This window comes from Procambarus clarkii, chromosome 40 (genome assembly GCF_040958095.1).
Source record: "Procambarus clarkii isolate CNS0578487 chromosome 40, FALCON_Pclarkii_2.0, whole genome shotgun sequence".
Lineage (NCBI taxonomy): Eukaryota > Metazoa > Arthropoda > Malacostraca > Decapoda > Cambaridae > Procambarus > Procambarus clarkii.
The window spans coordinates 30,037,837-30,048,733 of record NC_091189.1 but is presented as its reverse complement, the minus strand read 5'-3'; the positions used below and the strand labels follow the sequence as shown (position 1 = coordinate 30,048,733).

General features: G+C 46.0%; 1 protein-coding gene across 2 annotated transcripts in view; it reads right to left on the bottom strand.

Moving 5' to 3' along the window:
- LOC123757995 (uncharacterized) overlaps positions 1-10,897 on the bottom strand; it is a 208,387-nt gene that overhangs the window by 81,830 nt on the left and 115,660 nt on the right. Inside the window, exon 3 of one of the 2 annotated variants that reach the window (XM_069338920.1) lies at positions 8,881-9,024. The exons of the other annotated variant lie outside the window; for it this stretch is intronic. Coding sequence (XP_069195021.1) covers positions 8,881-9,024 — 144 coding nt within the window. The remainder of the gene's footprint in view (positions 1-8,880; positions 9,025-10,897) is intronic. 2 annotated transcript variants of the gene reach the window in all.

Genomic DNA, 10,897 nt, shown 5'->3' with positions numbered 1-10,897 from the left:
ATTCAAATGTATAAAAACATTTGTTTCACAGTTTAAAAACAGACCTAAGAAGCAAATTAGAAGTCAGCCCAAGCTTCGTCTTGAGGCAAAGCTCAACGCCTTAAGCCATATTGATGCTCTGTCCACAGAGCATTCTCTCTCTCAAATCATATACACTGATGGTTCCCTACACCGCACCACGGGTGCAGCTGGAAGTGCAGTTGTCCTGACAATGGGCGATGGCTTGTACTTTGAGTGGGAAGTCCGTATAAACAACTGGGTCTCTACCCTTCAGACCGAACTATTTGCCTTGCTCCTTGCACTGAAATGTGTACAAGTCTCCAAACTTGATACATTGATTGTAAGTGACTCTTTATCATCCTTAAATGCTCTCAACTCTTTAAGACATAACTGTAACATGCTCGTGTCTGAAGCTAGACACAAATACAACAAAATTATTAAGGATGGTAACAGAGTCCATTTCATGTGGTCTCCATCTCATGTTGGCCTCCGAATGCATGATAGAGCTGATAAGTTAGCCAAAGAATCTGCCTTTAAAGGAGCCGTTGAGTGTAACCTTGGATTGTCAATGAGCAATCTGAGAGCAGCAGTTCACCGAGAACTTCAACAAGATCTTGTAGATCTGAGGCAAAGTGAAATTGACACCAGTAATTCCATCTATTATCATACTATCATGCAAGAGGAGCCACACATCTATGGTTCATCCAATAAAATCAGCAGACTTGTAGATGTTACTACTGCTCGGCTTAGACTCGGTTACAAGTATCTCTGGGAATTCTCATTATCTGCTGATGTAGACCTGACCAAATGTAAACTGTGTCAACAAAATTATTCGCACACCCTCCGTCACTATGTGATGGAGTGCGAAAAGATACGTGAATTTAGAGGCAATTCTATAACCAATGTTCCAGCGATGTGTAAATATTTCATTCAAAATGATCTGCTACCAGAAATTTTAGCCAAATATCCCCAGTTTGCTAACTGTAGGTAGTAACTGAGTGATTGTAACCTATCCACCGCTGCCCACTGGATGGGGGGCGGTGTGCAGGACAAACATATCAATTGTGACACTAGCTCTCCACATATGTCAGTTGCTTAATTTAGGACCTGTACTTGAGGTCGATCTCGAACCCATTGTTGATGTGACGACTTATATTGAATTTTGTAACTAGCTCATCAAGATTGTAACTTGCTTAGCTAAATGAATTGTGGGGTTCAGTCCCTGAGCCCATTATGTGCCTCTGTAACCCTTTCCACTACCGCCCACAAGATGGGTATGGGGTGCATAATAAATGAACTAAACTAACTAAAAACAGTTGGCTTGAGAGTTCCGCAATAAGTCATAGTACAGGCTTTAAAGCTTCCTAACTCCATGCATGCATCCCGCTAGAGGTAATAGTCGTCATTGTCAAAATAATATTCTTTACATGTATTAAAAATGATGGAGATTACACACACACACGAACGTTTTAGATATCCTGCCCGAAACGCTTGGCGTAATAGTGGCTTTAGGCATTGTATGTACTAGCTCTATCTATAAATATCAATATTTGTATCACCCCTTGTATATATGTATTTTACCTGAATAAACATTTGAATTTTGAATATACATGAATTTATATACATTTGTGTTTTCTGCCCAAGTATCTCCGGCTATTCATAAAATCGCGTTTTCTTTAACATTATAAAAGACGTTGATTTTGGAAGAAAAAGGTGGTAAACTCTTTCAACCAAACATCAGTTGCACGCTCTGGTAGTTCATCTTGGGTGGGACAGGATGCCTCTCCATAAATCCCAGGTATATTATATATATATATATATATATATATATATATATATATATATATATATATATATATATATATATATATATATATATATATATAATATAATAATATATATTATATAAAATATATATTATATATAATTATATATATTATATATTATGCTTGTCAAATTATCGACCCTCCCCAGGATGCAACCCCGCAGCTGTTGCCTTACTCCCGAGTACCTACTGACTGAAAAGAAACGTGCACGGCACAAAAAGAAACGTGCACTGCACAAAAAGAAACGTGCACTGCACAAAAAGAAACGTGCACTGCACAAAAAGAAACGTGCACTGCACAAAAAGAAACGTGCACTGCACAAAAAGAAACGTGCACTGCACAAAAAAAAGGTCACTGCACATCCTGCATAATTCTGTTTTCAGTGAGCCATTAAACGCACTAAAGATTGATAACCAAAATGAATTTTTCATGGATATGATACCAACATCAACTCACATCAGACGTCACCCTATCCCCACTGGATTTTGAAGAAGCCATAAACAGTATGCCTATGCACTCTGCACCAGGCCCGGATTCTTGGAACTCCATATTCATCAAGAACTGTAAAAAAAACACTATCGCAGGCCCTCCACATTCTGTGGAGACAAAGCCTAGATACTGGCGTTATCCCTGACATACTAAAAACAGCAGAGATAGCACCACTTCATAAAGGAGGAAATAAGGCAGAGGCAAAAAATTACAGACCGATAGCACTAACATCGCACATTATAACATTTTTTGAGAGAGTGCTAAGAAGTAAGATCACAAAATACATGGAATCACAGCATCTCCATAACCCCGGACAACATGGTTTCAGAACAGGGCGCTCTTGCCTGTCGCAGTTGCTGGACCACTATGATATGGCACAAGATGCTATGGAAGACAAACAAAACGCTGATGTAATTTACACAGATTTCGCAAAAGCTTTTGATAAATGTGACCATGGCGTTATTGCACATAAAATGCGTTCAAAAGGAATTACCGGAAAAATAGGCAAATGGATCTACAATTTCCTGACCAACAGAACCCAATGTGTAATAGTCAACAAAATAAAATCCAGCCCATCAACCGTGAAGAGCTCAGTCCCCCAAGGTACTGTGCTTGCTCCAGTACTTTTTCTCATCCTCATATCGGACATAGACAAGAACACAACCTATAGCACCGTATCATCCTTTGCAGATGACACTAGGATCTTCATGAGAGTAGGCAACATAGAGGACACGGCAAACCTCCAGTCAGATGTAGATCAGGTCTTTCTATGGGCTACAGAAAATAATATGGTGTTTAACGAAGATAAGTTCCAGCTCATGCGCTATGGAAAAAATGAAAATATAAAAACGGAAACCACGTACAAAACTCGGGCAAATCATGGCATAGAACGAAAAGGCAATGTAAAGGATCTGGGTGTACTCATGTCGGAAGACCTTACCTTTAAAGAACACAATAAAGTAGCCGCCACAACTGCAAGAAAAATGACAGGTTGGATAGCAAGAACTTTTCACACTAGAGATGCTATACCGATGATGACACTTTTCAAAACGCTTGTGCTCTCTAGAGTGGAGTACTGCTGCACAATGACAGCCCCTTTCAAAGCGGGAGAAATTGCCGACCTGGAGAGCGTGCAGAGATCCTATACTGCTAGAATTCACTCAGTAAAACACCTAAACTATTGGGACCGACTAAAGAGCCTAAATTTGTACTCCCTTGAGCGCAGGCGGGAGAGATATATAATAATTTACACGTGGAAAATGTTAGAGGGGCTGGTCCCAAACCTGCACACAGAAATAACATCACATGAGACCAGAAGACATGGCAGGATGTGCAGAATACCCCCGTTGAAAAGCGGAGGTGCAACAGGTACTCAGAGAGAACTATCAACATCAAAGGTCCGAGACTGTTCAACACGCTTCCAGTACACATAAGGGGCATAACTGGCCGACCCCTCACAGTGTTCAAGAGAGAACTGGATAAGCACCTCCAAAGGATACCTGATCAACCAGGCTGTGACTCATACGTCAGGCTGCGAGCAGCCGCGTCCAACAGCCTGGTTGATCAGTCCAGCAACCAGGAGGCCTGGTCGACGACCGGGCCGCGGGGACGCTAAGCCCCGGAAGGTCCTCAAGGTAACCAAGGTAAGGTATCCTCTCATGTGTGTATTGTATATATATATATAAAACGCTGAACTGTAATGTCAATCCTGATTTTAAAACCTTCATTGAAGGTTGTAACAGAAACCATGAGCACCACACCAGAAATAAATACAGTTTTGATATTCCAAGAGTACGACTTAATCAAACTAGAAATGCTCTACAAATCAAGGGACCCAGAATGTGGAATGACCTTCCCAACCATGTTAAAGACTGTACCTCTCTCAACCAGTTTAAGATAAAAACTAAGCACTATCTAATTAACTCCCTGTAACCTACCTTACCCCTATAATGTCAACCAATGTCTGTTATTTTTAAACAACGCTGTTTGTTGACCAAATTGTATTTTTTGCTGTTTTTTCTGCCATGTTCCCCCTTTTTTATTTGTATATTTTCTCAACACATTTTATACTTTAATGTCAATTAGTATTAAGTTTTAGTCTTTAGTGTTTTTCCTGCCTGAAACGCTTTGCGTAATAGTGGCTTTAGGCATTGTATGTACTAGCTCTATCTATAAATTCATCAGTGTTTGTATCACACCTTTTATGTATGAACTTTACCTCAATAAACATTTGAATTTGAATTTTTGAATTTTGAAACCTGCTCAACCATTTGTCCCGCCCGGGATTTTTTTTTTTTTTTTTTTTTTTTTTGCAGGGATATTCCTGCGCGGGCCCTAAGCCTCTGGCTGACCCACTAAATGTTGCTTGTTTCTGTTTTACTTGGGCGGAGTATGAGTATTTATAATTTATGGTCGCTCCAGTAAGATTTTGTCACGTGTTTAAAAACTACTTCTGCTCTGTTGAATCTAAGTTGTAATCTTAATGGGTTTGTAACTGTGCAGTGTCAGCAAGGCGGACAGCCTGCCTGCTTTCTTAACTCTCACTGTATGTCCCACTTCTATACTTCCCTTCACCTATGCCTCTCCTTCCTCTTTACTACAAAACAAAAAAAAAAATCTGCTATTAGATGGAATTATTGTTATTGTTCGGGACGGAGGAAAGGAATGTTACCAGGTGACCAACCACTTGGGCTGGACGGTAGAGCGGCGGTCTCGCTTCATGAAGGTTGGCGTTCAATCCCCGACCGTCCAAGTAGGACGGTCGGGGATTGAACCACCATTCCTAATCTCCCCCCCCCCCATCCCTATGCTGACCCCCTTCCAAGTGCTATATAGTCGTAATGGCTTGACGCTTTCCACTAATAATTCTCTTTCTCCGTTATAAATTTCACATTTACCAACACAAACAATTATAAATCCGCCAACAAAAAATCCAAATCCAAAGTGTATTTATATTCTCAGAATGAGGATGTTGTAGAGACCATGCAAGGTAGCGAAGGCAGTAACTCGTAACATTTCTGTAGATTAGTAGAATAAAAATAATCCATGTTAAAATACAATTAATTCGAGCTTCGTCATAAACAAATGTTGCTTCGTCATAAATGCGCTCATTAAATATATTTATAAAAGACACCCGTTACGCAAACTCTGGTCGAAGAAAATGGAGACATTCATGGTTCAGAGAGAACGCGTTACCTTAATAAAAGGGGCAACAATTTTCATTATTTTTTTGTTTTACCTGCATTTACTTGAATGCCACTAACACTTTACCGGCCTCGACGAGTACAGTAGGCCGACGGCATGTCAAGGGTCTTTCATTTCATTCTATATATATATATATATATATATATATATATATATATATATATATATATATATATATATATAAGTATATATAATTATATATAAAATATGTAATTCAGAGGCAAATGAAAGACCCTTGACATGCCGTCGGCCTACTGTACTCGTCGAGGCCGGTAAAGTGTTTATATATATATATATGTCGTACCTAATAGCCAGAACGCACTTCTCAGCCTACTATTCAAGGCCCGATTTGCCTAATAAGCCAAGTTTTCCTGTATATATATATATATATATATATATATATATATATATATATATATATATATATATATATATATATATATATATTTTGGTAGCAGTCTTTCCTGTAGACATATATTATTAAATATGACCGAAAAAGTAAGATTAATAATTCTAACACGAATTTTCTCTATGTTTCTTATATTTCTTTTCACTGTTGATGGTAACTGAAAAATCAATTCTCCAAAATTCATTTTTATTTCTAGTCTGATGTGACACTTGAACGCGTTTCGTAAAACTTATTACATTTTCAAAGACTTTAGTTTACACACACACAACTATAACTGAACAGAGTTCAAACAGCTTCAATTTTATACCTGCATTTGGGTGAGGTTATATGTTACAACAGTTTTGGATGAAGTGAAAACAAACTTTCAACACAAGACAGAACACGAAACAATGGGTAAAATATTTTGTAAGTTAAAGGGAAGAATGGCAGTAACTGCAGAGGGCCTATTGGCCCATATTTCTTGATGCTTCTATATTGGTACGGAGTCTTGAAGTGGGTAGAATATAGTTGTGCATTAATTGGCTGTTGATTGCTGGTGTCGACTTCTTAATGTGTAGTGCCTCGCAGATATCAAGCCCCCTGCTATCGCTGTATCTATCGATGATTTCCGTTTTATTTGTTAAGACTTCTCTGGTGATGGTCTGGTTGTGGGAAGAGATTATATGTTCCTTAATGGAGCCCTGTTGCTTATGCATCGTTAATCGCCTGGAAAGAGATGTTGTTGTCTTGCCTATATACTGAGTTCTTTGAGGCTTACAGTCCCCAAGTGGGCATTTGAAGGCAAAGACGACATTGGTCTTTTTTAAAGCGTTCTGCTTTGTGTCTGGAGAGTTTCTCATGAGTAGGTTGACCGTTTTCTTGGTTTTATAGTAGATCGTCAATTGTATCTTCTGATTTTTGTCTGTAGGGATAACGTACCTATTAACAATATCTTTCAGGACCCTTTCCTCCGTTTTATGAGCTGTGGAAAAGAAGTTCCTGTAAAATAGTCTAATAGGGGGTATAGGTGTTGTGTTGGTTGTCTCTTCAGAGGTTGCATGGCGCTTCACCTTCCTACTTATGATGTCTTCAAAGAAACCATTGGAGAAGCCGTTGTTGACTAGGACCTGCCTTACCCTACAGAGTTCTTAATCGACTTGCTTCCATCCTGAGCTGTGGCTGAGAGCACGGTCGACATAAGCGTTAACGACACTCCTCTTGAACCTGTCTGGGCAGTCACTGTTGGCATTGAGGCACATTCCTATGTTTGTTTCCTTAGTGTAGACTGCAGTGTGGAAACCTCCGCTCCTTTCCATGACTGTTACATATAGAAAGGGCAGCTTCCCATCCTTCTCCATCTCGTAAGTTTAACGCAACACAGAATTCCGCTCAAATGCCTCCTTCAGCTCCTGCAGATGTCTGACATCAGGTACCTGTGTAAAAATGTCGTCAACATACCTGCAGTATATGGCCGGTTTCAAGTTCATGTCGACTAAGACCTTTTGTTCGATGGTACCCATGTAGAAGTTTGCAAACAGGACACCTAGGGGAGAACCCATCGCGACCCCATCTACTTGTTTATACATGTGCCCATCAGGGCTCAAGAAGGGTGCCTCTTTAGTACAAGCTTGGAGTAGTTTCCTTAGAATGTTTTCTGGTATGTCAAGAGGAGTACAGGCCGGATCACGATACACTCTGTCCGCTATCATCCATGCTATGATGGTCTACTGACCGTCCACGGGGAGAGGGAGGTGGTGTACTACCGTCCACGGGGAGAGGGAGGTGGTGTACTACCGTCCACGGGGAGAGGGAGGTGGTGTACTACCGTCCACGGGGAGAGGGAGGTGGTGTACTACCGTCCACGGGGAGAGGGAGGTGGTGTACTACCGTCCACGGGGAGAGGGAGGTGGTGTACTACCGTCCACGGGGAGAGGGAGGTGGTGTACTACCGTCCACGGAGAGAGGGAGGTGGTGTACTACCGTCCATGGGGACAAACAGACGGTCTACTACCGTCCATGGGGAGAGGGAGGTGGTCTACTACCGTCCATGGGGACAAACAGACGGTCTACTACCGTCCGTGGGGACAAACAGACGGTCTACTACCGTCCGTGGGGACAAACAGACGGTCTACTACCGTCCGTGGGGACAAACAGACGGTCTACTACCGTCCGTGGGGACAAACAGACGGTCTACTACCGTCCGTGGGGACAAACAGACGGTCTACTACCGTCCGTGGGGACAAACAGACGGTCTACTACCGTCCGTGGGGACAAACAGACGGTCTACTACCGTCCGTGGGGACAAACAGACGGTCTACTACCGTCCGTGGGGACAAACAGACGGTCTACTACCGTCCGTGGGGACAAACAGACGGTCTACTACCGTCCGTGGGGACAAACAGACGGTCTACTACCGTCCATGGGGAGAGGGAGGTGGTCTACTACCGTCCATGGGGAGAGGGAGGTGGTCTACTACCGTCCATGGGGAGAGGGAGGTGGTCTACTACCGTCCATGGGGAGAGGGAGGTGGTCTACTACCGTCCATGGGGAGAGGGAGGTGGTCTACTACCGTCCATGGGGAGAGGGAGGTGGTCTACTACCGTCCATGGGGAGAGGGAGGTGGTCTACTACCGTCCATGGGGAGAGGGAGGTGGTCTACTACCGTCCATGGGGAGAGGGAGGTGGTCTACTACCGTCCATGGGGACAAACAGACGGTCTACTACCGTCCATGGGGACAAACAGACGGTCTACTACCGTCCATGGGGACAAACAGACGGTCTACTACCGTCCATGGGGAGAGGGAGGTGGTCTACTACCGTCCATGGGGAGAGGGAGGTGGTCTACTACCGTCCATGGGGAGAGGGAGGTGGTCTACTACCGTCCATGGGGACAAACAGACGGTCTACTACCGTCCATTGGGAGAGGGAGGTGGTCGTCTACCGTCCACGGGGACAAACAGACGGTCTACTCACCGTCAATGTCGATCTCGTCCAGCATGACCCGGAGCTCCTCCTCGGTGGCAAACTGTCCAAGGTTCCTCATGAACTGTCCCAACTCCTGCTTGGTGATCGTCCCGTCTCCGTCCTTGTCGAATAGCCGGAATGCCTCCCTCAGCTCTGTAAGACGGCAGGTGTTGTAGTGTGGGGCGGGTGTTGTAGTGCGGGGCGGGTGTTGTAGTGCGGGGGCGGGTGTTGTGTGGGGCAGGTGTTGTAGTGTGGGGGCGGGTGTTGTGTGGGGCAGGTGTTGTAGTGTGGGGCGGGTGTTGTAGTGCGGGGCGGGTGTTGTGTGGGGCAGGTGTTGTAGTGTGGGGCGGGTGTTGTGTGAGGCAGGTGTTGTAGTGTGGGGCGGGTGTTGTAGTGCGGGCGGGTGTTGTGTGGGGCAGGTGTTGTAGTGTGGGGCGGGTGTTGTGTGAGGCAGGTGTTGTAGTGTGGGGCGGGTGTTGTAGTGCGGGGCGGGTGTTGTGTGGGGCAGGTGTTGTAGTGTGGGGCGGGTGTTGTGTGGGGCAGGTGTTGTAGTGTGGGGCGGGTGTTGTAGTGTGGGGCGGGTGTTGTGTGGGGCAGGTGTTGTAGTGTGGGGCGGGTGTTGTGTGGGGCAGGTGTTGTAGTGTGGGGCGGGTGTTGTGTGAGGCAGGTGTTGTAGTGTGGGGCGGGTGTTGTAGTGCGGGGCGGGTGTTGTGGTGTGGGGCAGGTGTTGTAGTGCGGGGCGGGTGTTGTGTGGGGCAGGTGTTGTAGTGTGGGGCGGGTGTTGTAGTGCGGGGCGGGTGTTGTGTGGGGCAGGTGTTGTTGTGTGGGGCGGGTGTTGTGTGGGGCAGGTGTTGTAGTGTGGGGCGGGTGTTGTAGTGCGGGGCGGGTGTTGTGTGGGGCAGGTGTTGTAGTATGGGGCGGGTGTTGTGTGGGGCAGGTGTTGTAGTGTGGGGCGGGTGTTGTGTGAGGCAGGTGTTGTAGTGTGGGGCGGGTGTTGTGTGAGGCAGGTGTTGTAGTGTGGGGCGGGTGTTGTGTGAGGCAGGTGTTGTAGTGTGGGGCAGGTGTTGTAGTGTGGGGCGGGTGTTGTAGTGTGGGGCGGGTGTTGTAGTGTGGGGCGGGTGTTGTAGTGTGGGGCGGGTGTTGTAGTGTGGGGCAGGTGTTGTAGTGTGGGGCGGGTGTTGTAGTGTGGGGCGGGTGTTGTGTGAGGCAGGTGTTGTAGTGTGGGGCGGGGCGGGTGTTGTAGTGTGGGGCAGGTGTTGTAGTGTGGGGCAGGTGTTGTAGTGTGGGGCAGGTGTTGTAGTGTGGGGCAGGTGTTGTAGTGTGGGGCAGGTGTTGTAGTGTGGGGCGGGGCGGGTGTTGTAGTGTGGGGCGGGGCGGGTGTTGTAGTGTGGGGCAGGTGTTGTAGTGTGGGGCAGGTGTTGTAGTGTGGGGCAGGTGTTGTAGTGTGGGGCAGGTGTTGTAGTGTGGGGCAGGTGTTGTAGTGTGGGGCAGGTGTTGTAGTGCGGGGCAGGTGTTGTAGTGTGGGGCAGGTGTTGTAGTGTGGGGCGGGTGTTGTAGTGTGGGGCAGGTGTTGTAGTGTGGGGCGGGTGTTGTAGTGCGGGGCAGGTGTTGTAGTGTGGGGCAGGTGTTGTGTGGGGCAGGTGTTGTAGTGTGGGGCGGGTGTTGTAGTGCGGAGCGTTGTGTGGGGCGGGTGTTGTAGTGTGGGGCGGGTGTTGTGTGAGGCAGGTGTTGTAGTGTGGGGCGGGTGTTGTGTGAGGCAGGTGTTGTAGTGTGGGGCAGGTGTTGTAGTGTGGGGCGGGTGTTGTGTGGGGCAGGTGTTGTAGTGTGGGGCGGGGCGGGTGTTGTAGTGTGGGGCGGGGCGGGTGTTGTAGTGCGGGGCAGGTGTTGTAGTGTGGGGCAGGTGTTGTAGTGTGGGGCAGGTGTTGTAGTGTGGGGCAGGTGTTGTAGTGTGGGGCAGGTGTTGTAGTGTGGGGCGGGTGTTGTAGTGTGGGGCAGGTGTTGTAGTGTGGGGCGGGTGTTGTTGTGT